General features: G+C 49.6%; 1 protein-coding gene across 1 annotated transcript; it reads left to right on the top strand.

Moving 5' to 3' along the window:
• Positions 1-4310: 4310 nt before the first annotated feature.
• Positions 4311-19406, top strand: LOC132576651 (tubulin alpha-3 chain-like). Its single transcript, XM_060246019.1, is given in 5 exon segments — positions 4311-4354; positions 14286-14529; positions 15619-15767; positions 18306-19025; positions 19027-19406. Coding segments are annotated over 5 exon segments (1371 nt in total). The 5' UTR covers positions 4311-4351; the 3' UTR covers positions 19282-19406.
• The last annotated feature ends 1711 nt before the right edge of the window (positions 19407-21117 follow it).

Genomic DNA, 21117 nt, shown 5'->3' with positions numbered 1-21117 from the left:
CCAGAGGAACTGGTTTGCCCCTGTGAGAGACAGGATGGTCGACTAGATGGACCCTCCCTGGTCTGATCCAGCAGGGCTCCTCTGATGTTCTTATGAAGGCCTTAGCCTCTCTGCCCTGTTGTTGGTCCTGCAGAGGAACTGGCTGGCCACAGTGTTAGATGACATGCTGGACTAGATGAACTATTTGTCTGATCCAACAGGGCTCTTCTAAGGTTATTATGAAGGCCTCGGCCACTCTGCCACTTTGGCCCTCCGGAGGAACTGGGTGGCCACTGGGTGGCCACTGTGTGAGATAGGAGGCTGGACTAGATGGACCCTCTCTGGTCTGATCCAGCAGGGCTCTTCTGATGTTCTTATGAAGGCCTTGGCCTCTCTGCCCTGCTGCTGGCCCTCGAGAGGAACTGGTTGGCCACCGTGTGAGGCAGGATGCTGGACTAGATGAACCCTCATTGGTCTGATCCACAGGGCTCTTCTGAGTTCTTATGAAGGCCTCAGCCTCTCTGCCCTGTGGTTGGCTCTCCAGAGGTACTAGCTGGTCCTGTGTGAGACGGGATGCTAGACTAGATGGACCCTCATTGGTCTGATCCAGAAGGGTTCTTCTGATGTTCTTACAAAGACCTCGACCTCTCTGTCCTCTTGTTGGCCTTCCAGAGGAAATGGTTGGCCGCTGTGTGAGAAAGGAGGCTGGATTAGAAGGACCCTCACTGGTCTTATCCAGCAGGGCTCTTCTGATGTTGGATTTGGATTTATATCCTGCCCTATACTCTGAATCTCAGAGTCTCAGAGCACCTCACAATCTCCTCTACCTTTCCCACCCCCACAGACTCCCTGTGAGATGGGTGGGTCTGAGAGGGCTCCCACAGCAGCTGCCATTTCAAGGACACCTCCTGCAATAGCTGTGGCCAACCCAAGGCCATTCTAGCAGGTACAAGTGGAGAAGTGGGGAATCAAACCTGGTTCTCCCAGATAAGAGTCCGCACACTTAACCCCTACACCAAACTGACTCTTAGGGGATTGAATTAACATATGGAGCAGAGGTCCATCAGTGGCTATTAGCCACAGGGTCTAGATGGAACTCTCTGTCTGAGGCAAGGGATGCTCCATAATATATTCTTGGTGCTTGGGGGCACAGTGAGAGGGCTTCTAGTGTCCTGGCCCCACTGATGGACTTCCTGATGGCACCTGTTTTTTTGGCCACTGTGTGACATAGAGTGTTGGACTAAATGGGCCATTGACCTGATCCAACATGGCTTCTATTATGTGCTTATGTGACACAGAGTGTTGGACTGGATGGGCCATTGGCCTGATCCAACATGGCTTCTCTTATGTTCTTATTTGACACAGAGTGTTGGACTGGATGGGCTACTGGCTTGATCCAACATGGCTTCTCTTATGTTCTTATGTGACACAGAGTGTTGGTCTGGAGGGGCCATTGACCTGATCCAACATGGCTTCTCTTATGTGGGCCATTGGCCTGATCCAACATGGCTTCTCTTATGTTCTTCTGTGACACTGAGTGTTGGACTGGATGGGCCATTGGCCTGATCCAACATGGCTTCTCTTATGTTCTTATTTGACACAGAGTGTTGGACTGGAGGGGCCATTGGCCTGATCCAACATGACTTCTCTTATGTTCTTATTGACACAGAGTGTTGGACTGGATGGGCTAATAGCCACTGATGTACCTCTGTTCCATATTTTTACCCAATCCCCTCTTGAAACTGGCTATGCTTGTAGCTGCCGCCAACTCCTGTGGCAGTGAATTCCACATGTTAATCACGCTTTGGATGAAGAAGGACTTTCTTTTATCCGTTTTAACCTGACTGCTCGGCAATTTCATTGAATGCCCACAAGTGCTTGTATTGTGAGAAAGGGAGAAAAGTACTTATTTCTCTACTTTCTCCATCCCAGGCATAATCTTGTAAACCTCTATCATGTCACCCCGCAGTCGACGTTTCTCCAAGCTAAAGAACCCCAAGCGTTTCAACCTTTCTTCATAGGGAAAGTGTTCCAGCCCTTTAATCATTCTAGTTGCCCTTTTCTGGACTTTCTCCAATGCTATAATATCCTTTTTGAGGTGCGGCGACCAGAATTGCACTCAGTATTCCAAATGAGACCGCACCATCGATTTATACAGGGGCATGATGATACTGGCTGATCGGTTCTCAATTGCCCTTCCTAATAATTCCCAGCATGGCGTTGGCCTTTTTTATTGCAATCGCAAGGAGCTGTGGATTGTGACCCTTGTGTGCCTGCCTACATTTCTTGGTTCCCCTGCATTTGTTTCTAATTTCTGAAGGATTTCTGCATCTCTTATTGCCCTCTTATTGTTGCATTGGTTTGTAACGTTGTAATTCGATTACCTTGGCTGCTACTGTTATTTATTGCAGCTAGGTTTGAGGCAGGCTCTGCTGAAGTACACCCCACTGAAGTCTCCCCCATCCCCAAACCCAGCCCTTCCTAGCCCCCAAACCTCTGGGAATTTCCAGCCTAGAGTTGGGAACCCAATGCTGAGGTCCCTTCCCCTCAAACCACACTCTTGGTCTACAGGCTTTGCGGCCAAAGCTCTAGGAATTCCCAAATCTAAAGTTGGAAAGCAGAGCAAGACTCAACAAAGGTACTGTCTGGAGGAGCAAGGGAGTCCATGGTTTTCGCCCTTTCCTGAAGCACAGTTGCCAGTCACCGGTCCAGCTGAAGGATTAACTGCTGGTTCTGGGCAGGTCTGCTCCACTACCTCTGTCAGGATGAATTGTATGCTCGTCCTCTCTGCATATAAAGGAGTGGCTGTCTGGCGTTGTCTGTAGAAGGGGTGTTAAACATGTGGCCCAGGGGCCAAATCAGGTCCCTGGAGGGCTCCTATCAGGCCCCCAAGCAGCTGGCTGTCGCCTGCTTCCTTCTCCCTCTTTCTTGCTTCCTTCTGCATCACAGCTTGCTCTGCCAGGCTTGGTCAATCTCATAGGAGGCACAGAGCAAAGCCTCTATTTTCTCCATTGGCTGAGGCTCCTCCTTTGAGGAGGAACGGGAGAGGAGAAGGTTGCTTTGCCAGCCTCTCTCAATCGCACAGCAGAGCTACTGAGCCCAGCCTCTTTCCCTTCTATTGGCTGAGGCTCCTCCCCCTCCTGGTCCCCTGGGGAAGGAAGGGAAGATCTACAGCTTCCTTTGCTCAGTTCCCTGGATCCCACGGGAGAGGTACAAAGAAAGCACCTTTAAGACCGACGAGTGCTAACATTTAAAGCATGTTTTTAAGTTTAAAAAAAAAAACATATTTAATTGTGTTTGTCTGTGTCCTTTATAAAGTTTATATCTCTGCTACAATCTTAAATAGGTACACGAGTGACCCAACCCAACACGGCCCGGCCCAACAACGTCTCATTTATGTCAGACCCGGCCCTCATAACAAATACGTTTGACACCTAGGCTTCCCAATCCCCAGGTCCCAGAGGGGGATCCCCTGGTTTTACAAGTTTCCCCCCGCCCCCCAGCCAGCTAGCCGGCGGGGGAAGCCCCAGCCCCCACAGCTCTAGATCTCCAGCAGTTTTAGGGAATAATGGGGAATTGATCCGCGGGTATCAGGGGCTCTAGGGGAGCTGTGTTTTGAGGTAGATGCACCAAATTTTCAGTATAGCATCTAGTGCCTCTTCTCAAAATATCCCCCGAGTTTCAAAACGATTGGACCAGGGAGTCCAATTCTATGAGCCCCCAAAGAAGGTGCCCCTAGCCTTCATTATTTCCTGTGGAAGGAAGGCATCTAAAAAGGTGCGCGGTCCCCTTCAATGTGATGGCCAGAACTCCCTTTGGAGTTCAGTGATTCTGGTCACACCCTTGCTCCTGGCTCCGCCCCAATGTCTCCTGGCTCCACCCCCAAAGTCTCCCAGCTCCACCCCCAAAGTCCCCAGATATTTCTGGAATTGGACTTGGCAACCCTATCGACACCCTTGGTTTAAACCTTGTTTAACCCCTGCTCAAGGCTTAAGGATCTTATTGAAGAAGGGCCGCTCCCCCCCTCCCCCGTTTCCTTTGGGGGTCCTTGGAACTGTGGGTGGATTCCCAGTTCTTTCACACCACCCCGCAACAGCCAAAAAAGGTTTGTGATGGCCTATGGCTGCCTTCAACAAGAAATATTTTGACTTGACCCTAGCAGTGCAGGCCACTCAGAGAGGTAAAGCGATAGCAAACTTAGGGCCAGCTTCCTAACTTTCCCTGCCCACTTTGGAAAAGCGTCCCTGTTGCTTTAAGCGAGCTGAAAGTTTCGCCTTCAGGTGGAGTCAGTTCTTTTCTGGGTTATAAATTTACTGGGACCAGCCCGCGGCGGCTGTTTTGCTGGAATCTTTAGCAGGCTTGGAGACTCAGAATGGTAAGCGGACGCGCGCTAGAGAAAAACTCTTGTTGGGCGCTGTGAGTTTCAGGGTAGCTTGTTGCATTGTTCTCTCAAGTCGTTTTGAACTTTCTTATCTCGCAGGAGTTGTTTAGTGTGTAGATTAGGGGGGGAGGGGTGGTGGAAATCGGTGTTTTGTGCCTTATAAGGTAAAAAAGGAGACTGTTTCTGGACAGCACTTGGAGGGTCTTTCTGTCTCTCCCCCCCTTCCACCCCATACTCTCATTGTGCTCAGCTTCACTTGCAAAGGTCTGAATCTGGTTTCTTGACAGCTGAGATTTTTTTTTTCTCTTCGGAGCTGCGGAGAGAAGAGGAAAAAGTGGGATAGTTTAAAGTCCAAATCTCTATCTCCCTTTCCGCCCTTTAGCCTGCGTTCATTTCACACTTGGGTTATGAAAGTTATTAGGCAGGGAGAGGCATTTTGTGTCTGCAGATTTTTTTTCTTCTTCTTCTTTCCCACCCCCTCTCCCTTTCTCTTCCCCTGGATAAGAGGAAACTGCCATATTTCCTTTGTCTACCGCAATCCCAAGAGCTGATATGCTAAAAGAATCGAGCTGCGTTTGTTCCCCCTTTTTGCAAGCCACATTTTTTTTTTTTTTGCATGCAAATGTTTTGGAGATTTCTAACAAGCTGCAAGTTGCTTAACGGCAACATCTGGGAAGCTATCCAGATGTCTGTAAGCCTCGAAGCTCTGTTAAGAGATTCAATTAAGTCCAATGCTAGGAGGAGGGGGAAGGATGCCAAAAAAAGAGAAGTTTTAAAAAATAATATCCCAAAAGCGGAACGCCTTCTTCTGAGGCTGGGTGTCTGTTGTTGGCTTACTCAGAAGTAGGCCCAGGCTAGCTGATAGGCATAGTACGTGTAGCTCAAGCCAAGTTTTCAAAGAGTGACTGGTTCTTCCAAAGCAAAACATGGGATTCAAAGCCCCATTGTTTGGAGTTGTCAAACCCAACAGTTGGCGATTTGCGTGGAAGTTTAAATATGAAAAACAGCCAAGGGGTGTTTGGCCTGTCTTCCAGCAATGACTCTCTATGGTCATACAGCAGAATTTCTTTTTTCGCGTCCGGGAAAAATTTTTTGTGGCCAGTGTTCCCTCTAAGCTGCAGAGTCTTGTGAGCCAAAATTCTGCTTTGTGAGCTGCTGGCATTAACGTTGTGAAAGGAAGGAAAGGTCCCCTGTGCAAGCGCCAGTCGTTTCCGACTCTGGGGTGACGTTGCTTTCACAACGTTTTCACAGCAGACTTTTTAGGGGGTGGTTTGCCCTTGCCTTCCCCAGTCCTCTACGCTTCCCCCCCAGCAAGCTGAGTCCTCCTTTGACTGGCCTCGGAAGGAGGGAAGGCTGAGTCAACCTCGAGCCGGCGATCTGAAAACCCAGCTTCCGCCGGGGATCGAACTCAGGTCGTGAGCAGAGCTTAGCACTGCAGTACTGCAGCTTTACCACTCTGTGCCACGGGGCTCTTAGCAAAAGGTAAAGCTAATCCCCTGTGCAAGCACCAGTCGTTTCTGACTCTGGGGTGACATCACATCACGATATTTTTACGGCAGACTTGTTACGGGGTGCTTTGCCCTTGCCTTCCCCAGTCCTCTACGCTTTCCCTCCAGCAAGCTGGGTCCTCATTTGACTGATCTCAGAAGAAGGGAAGGCTGAATCAACCTCGAGCCGGGGACCTGAAAACCCAGCTTCCGCCGGGGATCTAACTCAGGTCGTCAGCAGAGCTTAGGACTGCAGTGCCGCAGCTTTAACCTTCTGCACCACGGGGCTCTTTAAAGTTGTGAGCTGCTCCATAAATTGTTGTGCTCTGGGGCCATCCTTCCCAAGGGAAGACAAAAAATGTGTCAGCCGGAGCTCTAAAAATCTGTGAGCTAACTCAGGCCAACTCAGCTTAGAGGGGACGCTGGCTGTGGCATCTGCCGTTCGCGGTTGGCCTTCCCCGTGTGGCCACAAGCTCTCGTCCTTTTTTAAAAATACCACCCGGCACTTGTGTGGGAAGCAGGTGGAGATGCTTGGCAGACTGTTGAGAGAGGGAGTGTGTGGATGCAAGGCTTTCAGTACTCCCGGGGAAGGAATGTCCCCTGAGTGACTCCGGCAAATTTGGAGCCCCGGCCTTGTGGAGGAGGAGGTCTGGCATGCAGTGACCTGATCCGTGGGGCAGATGCTCCAGGGCAGGGGTGTCGAAGTCATTCGTTATGAGGGCCGGATCTGACATAAATGAGACATTGTCGGGTTGGGCTGGGCTGGGCCGGGCCATGTGTGCATCTATTTAAGATTAGGTAGCAGAGATATAAACTTTAGAAGGGACACAGACAAACCCAAATACATATTTTACAGTTTCCCAAAGTTTTTATTAGTTTCAGAAAAGTTTAGAAAATAGGGAACAGAAAAAAAAGGGATAAAAGCACAGTACATTCTGGTCTATGTTTTATAAAATACTTTTTAAAATCAAAGGGAAAATTCTACCATATTTTCTTAACATATGTTATCTCTTATTGTTTTAGTATTTATTATTTTAATCTAAACTGTATATATATATACATATATATATGTATATGTATATATATATATATATATATATATATATATATATATATATATATATATATATATACATATATACATATATACATATATATATATACATATATGTGTGTGTGTGTGTGTTCCATTTTAAGGTTATATAATATAAATCTTTAGTTCTATTCTAGTAATTTATTCAAAATAAATTTGAAAATTCAATTAAAGATACATATTATAATATAAACACGGGGGGAAAAAGAAAAAGAAATCAGATCACACCAGAGAATCTTAAGAGTCTTGAGTGTCCAACCAAACATAAAATTTCATCCAGTTTTTTCTCGCTTCTTCTTGTCGGGTTGGTCTGGGCCGGGCCAGGCCATGTGTGCATCTATTTAAGATTAGGTAGCAGAGATATAAACTTTAGAAGGGACACAGACAAATCTAAATATATATTTTAAAGAACTTAAAACATGCTGAAAACGTTAGCACTCATTGGTTTTTAAGTTTGCTTTCTTTGTATTTCTCCCATGGGATCCGGGGAACTGGACAAAGGAAGCTCTGGCTCTCTTTCCTTCCTCCCCCAGGGGATGGGGGGGAGCCTCAGCCAATAGAAGGAAGAGAGGCTTGGCTCAGTAGCTCTGCTTTGCGACTGAGAGAGCCTGGCAAAGCAAACTATTCCTCCCCCCCCTTCCTCCCCAAAGGAGGAGCCTCAGCCATTGGAGAAAACAGAGGTTTTGCTCTGTAGCTCCTGTGCGATTCAGCAAGCCTTGCAAAGTAAGTTGTTATGCAGAAAAAAGCAAGATATAGGGAGAAGGAAGCAGATGACAGCCAGTTGCTCAGGGGCCTGATAGGAGCCCTCTGGGGGCCTGATTTGGCCCCCAAACTGCATGTTCAACACCCCTGCTCCAGGGGGTGGCACCTCCTTCCGGCTTATCAGTTTGAGTTGCCAGCCTCCAGGAGGGACCTGGAGGTCTCCCAGAATTACACCTAGTCTACTGAGATCAGTTCCCTCGGGGATAGGTTGCCAATCCCCAGGTGGGGGAAGGGGATCCCCTGGTTTGGAGGCCCTCCCCCCGCTTCAGGGTCATCAGAAAGCCAGGGAGGGGGAGGGAAATGTCTACTGGGAGCTCCATTATTCCCTATGGAGACCGATTCCCATAGGGTATAATGGAGAATTAATCCATGGGTATCTGAAGCTCAGGGGGAGCTGTTTTTTGAGGTAGAGGCGCCAAATTTGCAGCATAGCATCCGATGCCTCTCCTCAAAATACCTTCCAAGTTTCAAAAAGATTGGACAAGGGTGTCTAATTCCATGAGCCCCAAAAGAAGGTGCCCCCTATTTATAATGGAGGGAAGGGGTGTGGTCCCTTTAAACGGGATGGCCAGAACTCCCTTTGGAGTTCAATTATGCTTGTCACACCCTTGCTCCTGGCTCCACCCCCAAAGTCTCCTGGCTCCGCCCCCAAAGTCCCCAGATATTTCTTGAATTGGACCTGGCAACCCTAAATGGGTAAAATGGGCTGCTTTGGAAGCTGGACTTTTTAGAGAGAGCAAGTTAGGTGTAGTGGTTTAGTGTGTGGACTCTTATCTGGGAGAACCGGGTTTGATTCCCCACTCCTCAGCTTGCAGCTGCTGGAATGGCCTTGGGTCAGCCATAGCTCTGAGTTGCCCTTGAAAGGGAAGCTTTTGTCAGAGCCCTCTCAGCCCCACCCACCTCCCAGGGTGTCTGTTGTGGGGGGAGAAGATAAAGGAGATTGTAAGCCGCTCTGAGTCTCTGATTCAGAGAGAAGGGTGGGATATAAATCTGCAATTCTTCTCCTCCTTCACTTGCAGCTGCTGGAATGGCCTTGGGTCAGCCATAGCTTTTTTTTTTTTCCAATTTAAATTTTCAATTGAATTTTTGAGTTGTCTTTGAAAGGGCAGCTGCTGTGAGAGCTCTCTCAGCCCCACCCACCTCACAGGGTGTCTGTTGTGGGGGGAGAAGATAAAGGAGATTGTAAGCCGCTCTGAGCTTCTGATTCAGAGAGAAGGGTGGGGTATAAATCTGCAGTCTTCTTCCTAAGTCTACCTTGCTGAGGTTTCTCACTGGGCTTTCAACCCCAAATCTCTAGGAATCTTCCAACCCCAAATTGGCAAGCTAGGGAAATGCCCCTGGTGGAGGGGCTAGGCTGGAACGCCCAGCTCTGGGGGTGGAGCCTGGGGAGGATAGAGCTGGAGGAAGGGAGTAGAGTTGCCAGGTCTCTACTGGCCCCGAGTGGTGGATGAAGGTGGGGATAGAGTTTCCGGATCTAGGTTGGGAAAGTCCTAAAGATTTGGGGTTGTAGCCTGGGGAGGACAGCGACTTCGGTGGGGTGCAATGCCACAGAGCCCACCCTCTAAAGCAGGAGTGGCCAAAAAATGACTCGGGAGACACATAAGAACATGAGAGAAGCCATGTTGGATCAGGCCAATGGCCCATCCAGTCCAATACTCTGTGTCACAGAAGAACATAAGAGAAGCACTGTTGGATCAGGCCAGTGGCTCATCCAGTCCAACACTCTGTGTCACATAAGAACATAAAAGAGGCCATGTTGGATCAGGCCAATGGCCCATCCAGTCCAACACTCTGTGTCACATAAGAACATAAGAGAAGCCATGTTGGATCAGGCCAGTGGCCCCTCCAGTCCAACTCTCTGTGTCACACAAGAACAGAAGAGAAGCCATGTTGGATCAGGCCAATGGCCCATCCAGTCCAACTCTCTGTGTCACACAAGAACAGAAAAGAAGCCGTGTTGGATCAGGCCAATGGCCCATCCAGTCCAACACTCTGTGTCATACAAGAACAGAAGAGAAGCCATGTTGGATCAGGCCAGTGGCCCCTCCAGTCCAACACTCTGTGTCACACAAGAACAGAAGAGAAGCCATGTTGGATCAGGCCAATGGCCCCTCCAGTCCAACACTCTGTGTCACATAAGAACATAAGAGAAGCCATGTTGGATCAGGCGTTATGTAGCCAATCCTCCAAAAGCTTACAAAAAAAGAGCCTTGTAAGCTCTTGGAGGATTGGCTACATCAGGGGTGTGTGGTCTAATATGCGAAGGAGCTGCTGCTAGAATTCCACCCCTGCAAACACCTGACATTTATTCTATGTGGCTCTTACGTTAAGCAAGTTTGGGCACCCCTGCTCTAAAGTGTCCATTTCCCCCAGGGAAATTGATCTTTGTCCTCTAGAGATAAGTTGCAGTTCTGAGGGGTCCCCAGGTCCCCTCAGGGGGTCCCCACCTGGAGGTTGGCATCCTTAAAGGTGAGGGACCTCTGTGGGGTATAACCCAAAGCTGCCGCTACTCCCCACCCCCCAGGGGAACCCATCTCTATTGTGCAGGGATCAGTTGTCATTCAGGGCTTTTTTTTGTAGCAGGAGCTCCTTTGCATATTAGGTCACACCTCTCTGATGTAGCCAATCCTCCAGGAGCTTCCAGGGCTCTTAGTACAGGGCCTACTGTAAGTTCCAGGAGGATTGGCTACATTGGGGGTGTGGTCTAACATGCAAATGCAGGGGTGGCATTCTAGCAGGCGCTCCGTTGCATATTAGGCCAAACCCCCTGATGTAGCCAATCATCCAAGATCTTACAAGGTTCTTATTCCAGGGCCTACTGTAAGCTCTTGGAGGATTGGCTACATTGGGGGTGTGGTCTAATATGCAAATACAGGAGTGGAATTCTAGCAGGAGCTCCCTTGCATATTAGGCCGCACCCCTCTGATGTAGCCAATCCTCCAAGAACTTCCAGGGCTCATAGTATGGGGCCTACTGGAAGCTCTTGGAGGATTGGCTACACTGGGGGTGTGGTCTAACATGCAAATGCAGGGGTGGAATTCTAGAAGGAGCTCCTTTGCATATTAGGCCGCACTCCTCTGATGTAGCCAATCTTCCAGGAGGTTACAGGGCTCTTAGTACAGGGCCTACTGGAAGCTCTTGGAGGATTGGCTGTATTGGGGTGTGTGGTCTAATATGCAAATGCAGGGTGGAATTCTAGCAGGAGTCCTTTGCCTATTAGGCCACGCCCCTCTGATGTAGCCAATCCCCCAAGAGTTTACAGGGCTCTTCTTACAGGGAAGGATGTAAGGGAAGCTCTTGGAGGATTGGCTACATGGGGGGGGGGTCTAATACGTAAAGGAGCTCCTGCTACCAAAAAAAAAAAAAAAAAAAGCCCTAGTTGTCATATTGGGATATCTCCTGGCTCCTACCTGGAGGCTGGCAACCATGTTCTTACCCTACCCCGCTTGAGGCTGTGTTTGGAAGGCCCCCGAGCAAAAACCTGCAGCTGAAGGCGTTCAGCTGCCCACCCAGTTAGGGGGCAAGGAGTAAAGCCTTTTTCCAAAGGCTCATGTCAGAGTTGTGGAATCTCAACTATGTCAGGCAATTTAAGGTGTTTATGCCTCTTCCTGATGGGCTGGATCTGGGCGCCCTCTCAACACAGCTGTCCCCTTCCCACTTTAGAATGAGAGTGGGTGTGTGGGTGTGGGTGTGTGGGGGGTTAACTTAACCCATAGCTGCTAGAGTTAATAAAATTATAAAAGCAGCCCCTAAAAGGCTGCCTGGCTGTAGCAACTGGTGAAAAGGATAGATGGCTTTACAAGAGGATTCCGCAGGTTCATGGAGGAGGGTCTCCCTGCCTCTGTTCATCTCCCTATCGGATCAATCTGTATGCAGAACGTTTCACAAAGAAAATTGGATTAGATCTACGTCATTATTGTTATTATCATTTACATGGGGGGGGGACCTTATTTCTGCCAAGGGCCACATGGATATTTATAACATCATCTGCGGGCCATACAAATTTACCAACTTGAAAAGCAGTGCTCCGCCGAGGTCGAACGATTCCGGCCAGCAAAATTAATAGAAATAAGTGTTGGACTGGATGGGCCATTGGCCTGATCCAACATGGCTTCTCTTATGTTCTTCTGTGACACAGAGTGTTGGACTGGATGGGCCATTAGCCTAATCCAACATGGCTTCTCTTATGTTCTTCTGTGACACAGAGTGTTGGACTGGTTGGGCCATTGGCCTGATCCAACATGGCTTCTCTTATGTTCTTATGTGACACAGAGTGTTGGACTGGTTGGGCCATTGGCCTGATCCAACATGGCTTCTCTTATGTTCTTATGTGACACAGAGTGTTGGACTGGAGGGGCCACTGGCCTGATCCAACATGGCTTCTCTTATGTTCTTCTGTGACACAGAGTGTTGGACTGGATGGGCCATTGGCCTGATCCAACATGGCTTCTCTTATGTTCTTCTGTGACACAGAGTGTTGGACTGGTTGGGCCATTGGCCTGATCCAACATGGCTTCTTTTCTGTTCTTATGTGACACAGAGTGTTGGACTGGTTGGGCCATTGGCCTGATCCAACATGGCTTCTCTTATGTTCTTATGTGACACAGAGTGTTGGACTGGAGGGGCCACTGGCCTGATCCAACATGGCTTCTCTTATGTTCTTCTGTGACACAGAGTGTTGGACTGGATGGGCCATTGGCCTGATCCAACATGGCTTCTCTTATGTTCTTCTGTGACACAGAGTGTTGGACTGGATGGGCCATTGGCCTGATCCAACATGGCTTCTCTTATGTTCTTATGTGACACAGAAGGTTGGACTGGATGGGCCATTGGCCTGATCCAACATGGCTTCTCTTATGTTCTTCTGTGACACAGAGTGTTGGGCTGGATGGGCCATTGGCCTGATCCAACATGGCTTCTCTTATGTTCTTATGTGACACAGAGTGTTGGACTGGATGGGCCACTGGCCTGATCCAACATGGCTTCTCTTATGTTCTTCTGTGACACAGAGTGTTGGGCTGGATGGGCCATTGGCCTGATCCAACATGGCTTCTCTTCTGTTCTTATGTGACACAGAGTGTTGGACTGGATGGGCCATTGGCCTGATCCAACATGGCTTCTCTTATGTTCTTCTGTGACCCAGAGTGTTGGACTGGATGGGCTATTGGCCTGACCCAACATGTCATCTCTTGTTCTTCTGTGTTGGACTGGATGGGCCATTGGCCTGATCCAGCATGGCTTCTCTTACGTTCTTATGGTATCTTTAGTAATTATTGCAGAATAGCCTTAGCAAAACCCAAGTTTTGCCCGTCCCTCTGGAAGGGTATCAATCATTGAAAAGGCACCCTGGCTGTCAGAGAATCAGGCTTGCCAACTCTGGGTTGGGAAATTCCTGGAGGTTTTGGGGGTGGAGCCTGAGGGGGTGGGATTTGGGAAGAGGAGCCCATCCTCCAGGCCAGCCACTTTCTCCAGAAGAACTGATCTCTGTCGGTCACTGATCAGTTTTGGTTCTAGAACATAGGTGGCCAAACTTGCTTCACATGAGTGAGGCTGGCCCTACACTGTCTGGGACCCTAGTACAACGCTAACTTTTGGTGCCCCCCCCCCCAGCATCGATAACTTCAATGAGTCACATGGGGCACCCAATTTGGTGCCCCCAGAAAGCCAGCGCCCTAGGCAACTGCCTAGTTTGCCTACTGGCAAGGCCATGCAGAAGAAACGTCAGATATTTGAAAGCTGCAAGACATAAATGTGAGATGTTTGAAAGAAGGAGGAAGGCCAAGAAGGCAAATCGATGGGGGGGGGGGGGGATGGAAGTAGAGGTAGAAAGAAAACAACTTTAAATTGAAATGCGTTCTCTAAGCTAGGGTTGCCAAGTCCCCTCCCCAGCTTCTGGCGGGGGACTTGTTTAGAGTGCACTTCGCACGCACAGCACGATGACATCACCCGCGAGTGACAGCATTGTGCCAGCGACGTTGCGCACCAGCCGCTCTAGGCTTTTCCAGGAAAACTCTATGGTTTTCCGGGACGCTCTAGCATTTTGGGAGGAGAAAACTCTAGGGTGCCTATTGTGCTGTAAAGTCTTCCCTTTTCAAATTGCCAGAGCGTCCGGGAAAAACCATAGAGTTTTCCCAGAAATGCCAAGAATGGCCAGCACGCGACGTCGCCGGCACGATGATGTCACTCGCGGGTGATGACATCACACCGGGGACATTGGGAACCTCCCGGGTGGGAGAACCCCTGCCCAGACCGGGGACTAGACCAGGGGTCCCCAACCCCCTCCGTCTGTGGCCCGGTACCAGTCCGTGGCCTGTTAGAGTCAAGGATCACGCAGTTGGTTAAGTCAGACGTTTATTCCAAGCATCTTAAGGCAATACAAGAAGCTGCTGAAACTGGGGTGCCCTACTCTAAGCTGCCAGCTGGTTTGGCTTGGGGGAGGGATTTAAAGAGAGAAATGCCTTCTCCAAGCTGTCTGATGAGGCTTCAGGGGCTTCGAGAGCCACAACACATGTGTGAAAGCTGCATGCGGCTCCCGGGCCACAGTTTGGCCACCCCTGGTCTAGATCTTCTGCTCTTTCCCCAGAGGGAGTGTCTGTCCATCCACATTGGCCAAGCTGGCGTTCAGATGGGCAATGCCTGCTGGGAGCTGTACTGCCTGGAGCATGGCATCCAGTCCGACGGCACCATCCCCGGCAGCCACGCCTCTCAGAAGATTTTACCCGAGGCCGAGCAAGTGGATTCCTCCTTTGAGACGTTCTTCTGTGAGACGGCCTCAGGGAAACACGTGCCCAGAGCGGTGTTCATAGACCTGGAGCCAACCGTCATCGGTAACGTATCTTACTTTATTTACGTAGGGTTACCAGATGCCCTCGTTTTAGAAGCCATGTCCTCTTTGTGAAGTGGCGAAGTGCGCGGGCTCTTATCTGGGAGAACCGGGTTTGATTCCCCGCTCCTCCACTCGCAGCTGCTGGAATGCCCTTGGGTCGGTCACAGTTCTCGCAGAGCTGTTCTCCTCAAGAGCAGTTTCTGTCGGAGCTCTCTCAGCCCCACCTGCCTCCCAGGGGGTCTGTTGTGGGGAGGGAAAAGGAAAGGAGATTGTAACCCACTCTGAGAGGCGGGGTATAAATCTACGGTGGTTCTGTTCTTCAAGAGCAGTTTCTGTCAGAGCTCTCTCAGCCCCACCTACCTCAACCGTGTTCCCTCTAAGCTGAGCGTGAGCTAGCTCACAGATTTTTAGCCTCCAGCTCACACATTTTGTCTTAGCTCACGAAGGATGACCCCAGAGCACAATAATTTATGCAGTAGCTCAGGATGTTAATGCCAGTAGGTCACAAAGTAGAATTTTTGCTCACAAGACTCTGCAGCTTAGAGGGAACCAGGGTTTTTTTTTCTTTGAGCAGGAGCGCCCAGGGACTCAGTTCTGGTTGGCTTGGTGTCAGGAGGTGTGGCCTAGTATGCAAATGAGGTTCTGCAGGGCTTTTTCTACAGAAACCCTGTGTGAAACAATGGTGACGTCAGGGGTGTGTGGCCTTATATGCGAATGAGTTCCTGCTGGCTTTTACTACCAAGAAAGCCCTGCAGGGAACATGGGTTACCAATCTCCAGTTGGAGCCTAGAGATCCCCCAGTATTGCAACCAGTCTCCAAGCTGCAGCGATCAGTTTACATGATGATAGGGTTGTCAGCTTTGGGTGGGGAAATTCCTGGGAATTTGGGGGTGGAGCCTGGAGAGACTGGGTTTGGCGAGGAGTGGGGCCTCAGCTCCTACATAAATGATTGTGCTCTGGGGGCCATTTTTCCTGAGCTAAGATCAAAATGTGTGAGCCGGAGGATAAAAATCTGTGAGCTAGCTCACACTAACTGAGCTTATCGGGAACACTTCCTGTTCAACTGATTGTTTTTTTTCTCCCTCTATAGATGAGATCCGTACAGGGTCGTATCACTCCCTCTTTCACCCTGAGCAGCTCATCAGCGGCAAAGAAGACGCGGCCAATAATTACGCCCGGGGCCACTACACCATCGGGAAGGAAATTATCGATACCGTCCTCGGCAGGATACGCAAAATGGCAAGTCCTGTGTACAATTCTGGTCACCACACCTCAGAATAGCCCGGGGGAAAGTGCAGAAAAGGGCAACTAGAATGATTCAAGGGTTGGAACTCTCTCCCTATGAAGAAAGGTTAAAGCGCTTGGGGCTCTTTAGCTTGGAGAAACGTCGACTGCGGGGTGACAGGATCGAGGTTTACAAGATCATGCACGGGATGGAGAAGGTAGAGGAAGAAGTCCTTTTCTCCCTTTCTCACAATATGAGAACTCGCGGGCGCTAAATGAAATTGTTGAGCAGTCGGGTTAGAACTGATAGAAGGAAGGACTTCTTCACCCAAAGGGTGATAAACAGATGGAATTCACTGCCACAGGAGGTGAGGGCAGCTACAAGCATAGACAGCTTCAAGAGGGAATTGGATAAACATATGGAGCAGAGGTCCATCAGTGGCTATTAGTTGCGGCGTATAAATATTATTCTCTGTCCTAAGCAGTGATGCTCTGTATTCTTAGTGCTTGGGTGGGGGCAACAGTGAGAGGGCTTCTAGTGTCCTGGCTGCACTGGTGGACGTCTTGGTGGCATCTGGATTTTTTGGCCCTATGTGACAGAGTGTTGGATTGGATGGACCACTGGCCTGATCCAACATGGCTTCTCTTATGTTCTTATGTGACACAGAGTGTTGCACTGGATGGGCAATTGGCCTGATCCAACATGGCTTCTCTTATGTTCTTCTGTGACACAGAGTGTTGGACTGGATGGTCCACTGGCTTGATCCAACATGGTTTCTCTTATGTTCTTCTTTGACACAGAGTGTTGGACTGGATGGGCCACTGGCCTGATCCAACATGGCTTCTTTTATGTTCTTATGTGACACAGCGTGTTGGATTGGATGAACCACTGGCCTGATCCAACATGAATTCTCTTGTGTTCTCAGGGGTATCAAAATTCATTTGTTATGAGGGCCAGATTTGACTTATGTCGGGCCTTGTCGGGCTGGGCCTTGTCACCCACGGGTGACATCATCGTGCCGGTGACGTCGCGTACCGGCCATTCTTGGCATTTCTGGGAAAACTCTACAGTTTTCCAGGACGCTCTGGCAATTTGAAAAGGGAAGACTTTACGGCACAATAAGCACCGAGTTTTCTCCTCCCAAAATGCTAGAGCGTCCCAGAAAACCATTGAGTTTTCCCGGAAAAGCCTAGAGCGGCTGGTGCGCAACGTCGCTGGCACAATGCTGTCACTCGCGGGTAATGTCAACGTACCTATTTAAAATTAGGTAGCAGAGATATAAGCTTTATAAAGGACACAGACAAACACAAAGATTTTTTAAAAAGCAAACCTTAAGACAAAAAATTAGTATTCTTTGGTCTTAAAGGTGCGTTCTTTGTATTTCTCCCATGGGATCCAGGGAACTGGGCAATGCTGTTCCCTCTAAGCTGAGTTAGCGTGAGCTAGCTCTCAGATTTTTAGCCTCCAACTCACACATTTTTGTCTTAGCTCAGGAAGGATGACCCAAGAGCACATATGGCTTGGGTCCTGTCTACCTGAAGGACCGTCTTTCCCCGCACGTTCCCCAGAGAGTACTGAGGTCGGGAACACAAAATCTCCTTACTATCCCTGGGCCGAAGGAAGCCCGGTTGAAGTCCACCAGAGAAAGGGCTTTCTCTGTTATGGCCCCTACATGGTGGAATCAGCTGCCGGAAGAGGTGAGGGCCCTGCGGGACCTTGTTCAGTTCCGCAGGGCCTGTAAGACGACCCTCTTCCGGCTAGCCTTTACTTAGCTTGAGAGTTTTACTGTAACTTGCTGGATTCCTTTTATATATAGCTGAAACATTTATGTGTATTAATAACTAGGGTTTTATCTGTTTTATCTGTTTTAAATATGGATCCCTTTATATGTGTAATTTTGATGGATCTACTATTGGAAGCCGCCCTGAGCCACTTGTGGGAAGGGCGGGATATAAATCTTAAATAAATAAAAAATAAAAAAAATAAATAATTTATGCAGGAGCTCACAACTTTAACGCCAGTAGCTCACAAAGTAGAATTTTTGCTCACAAGACTCTGCAGCTTAGAGGGAACATTGCTGGGCAAAGGAAGCTATGGATCTTCCCTTCGTTCCCCAGGGGACCGCGAGGGGGAGGAGCCTCAGCCAATAGAAGGAAGAGAGGCTTGGCACAGTGGCTCTGCTGTGCGATTGAGAAAGCCTGGCAAAGCGAGGTCTCCTTCCTCCTGAGGCAGGTGCTTCAGCGAACAGAGAAAATAGAGCTTTTGCTCTGTAGCTTCTGTGTGATTGAGCAAGCCTGGCAAAGCAAGCTGTGATGCAGAAGGAAGCAAGAGAGAGCGAGAAGGAAGCAGATGACAGCCAGTTGCTTGGGGGCCTGATAGGAGCCCTCTGGGAGCCTGATTCAGTCCCCGGGACGCATGATTGACCCCCCTGTTCTAAGAGGAAAGGGAGGTCTGTGTGTGCTGCCCCCTTGAGTCTTTTAGAGGAAGGACAGGGTTTTAAAAGTCTTGTAGGCAAGCAGTGCCACTAACCCAAGTTTCTCTTGCCAACGTAGGCTGACCAATGCAGCGGCCTGCAAGGTTTCTTGGTCTTCCACAGTTTTGGTGGAGGCACCGGCTCCGGCTTCACTTCTCTGCTGATGGAGCGCCTCTCCGTGGAGTACAGCAAGAAGTCCAAACTGGAGTTCTCTGTCTACCCCGCTCCTCAAGTCTCCACAGCAGTGGTGGAGCCCTACAACTCCATCTTGACCACCCACACCACACTGGAGCACTCGGACTGCTCCTTCATGGTGGACAACGAGGCCATCTACGACATCTGCAACCGGAACCTGGACATCGAGCGCCCGACCTACACCAACCTCAACCGGCTGATCGGCCAGATTGTGTCTTCGGTGACGGCCTCCTTGAGGTTCAACGGAGCCCTGAACGTCGACCTGATAGAATTCCAGACCAACCTGGTGCCTTATCCCAGGATCCACTTCCCGCTGACCACCTACGCCCCCATCATCTCTGCCGAAAAGGCCTACCACGAGCAACTCTCGGTGCCGGAGATCACCAACGCCTGCTTCGAGTTCTCCAACCAGATGGTGAAATGTGACCCTCGGCGGGGGAAGTACATGGCGTGTTGCCTCCTCTACCGAGGGGACGTGGTGCCCAAAGACGTCAACGCGGCGATCGCGGCCATTAAGACCCGGCGGTCCATCCAGTTTGTGGACTGGTGCCCGACCGGCTTCAAGGTGGGCATCAACTACCAGCCCCCCACGGTGGTGCCCGGAGGGGGACCTGGCCAAAGTGCAGCGGGCCGTCTGCATGCTGAGCAACACGACGGCCATCGCGGAGGCCTGGGCCCGGCTGGATCACAAGTTTGACCTGATGTACGCCAAGCGGGCCTTTGTGCACTGGTACGTGGGGGAGGGCATGGAGGAAGGGGAGTTCTCCGAAGCCCGGGAGGACATGGCTGCTCTGGAGAAGGATTACGAAGAAGTGGGGAGGGATTCCGCGGACGGGGAGGAGGATGAAGAGGAATATTAGACCTCGGGAGCGTTCCAGATATGCATGTAAAGCAGACTTCAGCGGAGACTAACCTTGCAGACTTACGTGGAAACTAACCCCCCCGTCCTGTTTTTGACATCTTTAAAGCGGGGATTCTAACCTCAGTATCTTTGTAACTTTAATGCATTGTACTTCTTTTTAGAATGCACTTGCTGTAGCCCTTTAGCTTCCTGTTTTTAGAACTACACAACGTAACTCTTGAGTTTGGATGGGGGGCGGGGAGGGGAAGAGGGACCTTACACCTGGGTATTGTGTTGTTCACACTTTTCAGAACAGTTTGGCCGAAGAAAGTGCCTTTTCCCTTATGAGTTGTTGGGGGATGTTCCGGTGATAGTAGTGCCTCTTTGTATTTCAATAAAAGGCGTTCAACTCAAGGTCGATTAAAAAAAATCTTCTTCTCAATCTGTGACAAACATGGGGACTTTGCTGGGTTCTGCTCAAAGCATTCAAGTAAGCCATTGTTGTGCTAGGCTTAGGGAAGGGCGTGCGTTGCGGTGTCCTGCCACTGAAACCCCATTCTAAACTCCTGAGAGTTTGATTTCATTGGCTTAAAATGTAAAAAGAAGATCTATGGCAGGGGTGTCAGACATACAGCCCGGGGGCCGAATCAAGCCCCCGAGGAACTGGCTGTCATCTGCTTCCTTCTCCCTCTCTCTTGCTTCCTTCTCCATCACAGCTTGTTTTGCCAGCCTTGCTCAATCGCACAGGAGCTACAGAGCAAAGCCTCTATTTTCTCCATTGGCTGAGGCTCCTCCCTTGGCAGAGCTCACTTTGCCAGGCTCTCTCAATCACAGCAGAGCTACTGAGCAAAGCCTCTCTTCCTTCTATTGGTTGAGGCTCCGCCCCCTCCTGGTCCCCTGGGGAAGGAAGGAAATAGCCAGAGCTTCCTTTGCCCAGTTCCCCGGATCCCGTGGGAGAAATACAAAGAAAGCGCCTTTTAAGACCAACGAGCGCTAATGTTTTAAGCATGTTTTATTTTAAAGTTTTTTTAAAAAAAATCTTGTGTTTTTCTGTGTCCTTTATAGGGTTGCCAATCCCCAGGTGGGGGCAGGGGATCCCCCAATTTGGAGACACCCCCCCTGCTTCAGGGTCGTCAGAAACGGGGGGAGGGGAGGGAAATATCTGCTGGGAACTCTATTATTCCCTATGGAGATTTATTCCCATAGAAAATCATGGAGAATTGATCTATGGGTATCTGGGGCTCTGGGGGGCTGTTTTTGGGGTAGAGGCACCAAATTTTCAATATAGCATCTAGTGCTTCTCCCCAAAATACCCTTCAAGTTTCAAAAAGATTGGACCGGGGAGTCCAATTCTATAAGCTCCAAAAGAAGGTGCCCCTATCCTTTACTATTTCCTATGGAAGGAAGGCATTGAAAAGGTGTGCTGTCCCTTTAAATGCGATGGCCAGAACTCCCTTTGGAGTTCAATGATGCTTGTCACAGCCTTGATCTCAGCTCCACCCCTAATGTCTCCTGGCTACACCCCCAAAGTCCCCAGATATTTCTTGAATTGGACTTGGCAACCCTAGTCCTTTAAAAAGTTTCTATCTCTGCTACCAAATCTTAAATAGGTACACAAAGGGCCTTTTTTTGAGCAGGAACGCGGTTCCGGCTGGCTTGGAGTCAGAGGGTGTGGCCTAATATACAAATGAGTTCCTGCTGGGCTTTTTCTCCAAAAAGGAAAAGCTCTGGGTACACACATGGCCCAGCCCAACACGGTCTGGCCTAACGAGGTCTCATTTTTGTCAGATCCGACCCGCATAACAAATGGGTTTGACACCCCAGTCTATTGCCTCGGAAGCATAGAAGCTTTATC

The sequence above is a fragment of the Heteronotia binoei genome, chromosome 8 (genome assembly GCF_032191835.1).
Source record: "Heteronotia binoei isolate CCM8104 ecotype False Entrance Well chromosome 8, APGP_CSIRO_Hbin_v1, whole genome shotgun sequence".
Classification (NCBI taxonomy): Eukaryota; Metazoa; Chordata; class Lepidosauria; order Squamata; family Gekkonidae; genus Heteronotia; species Heteronotia binoei.
Note: the sequence above shows the minus strand (reverse complement) of the source record. Positions and strands in the feature narration are given on the sequence as shown.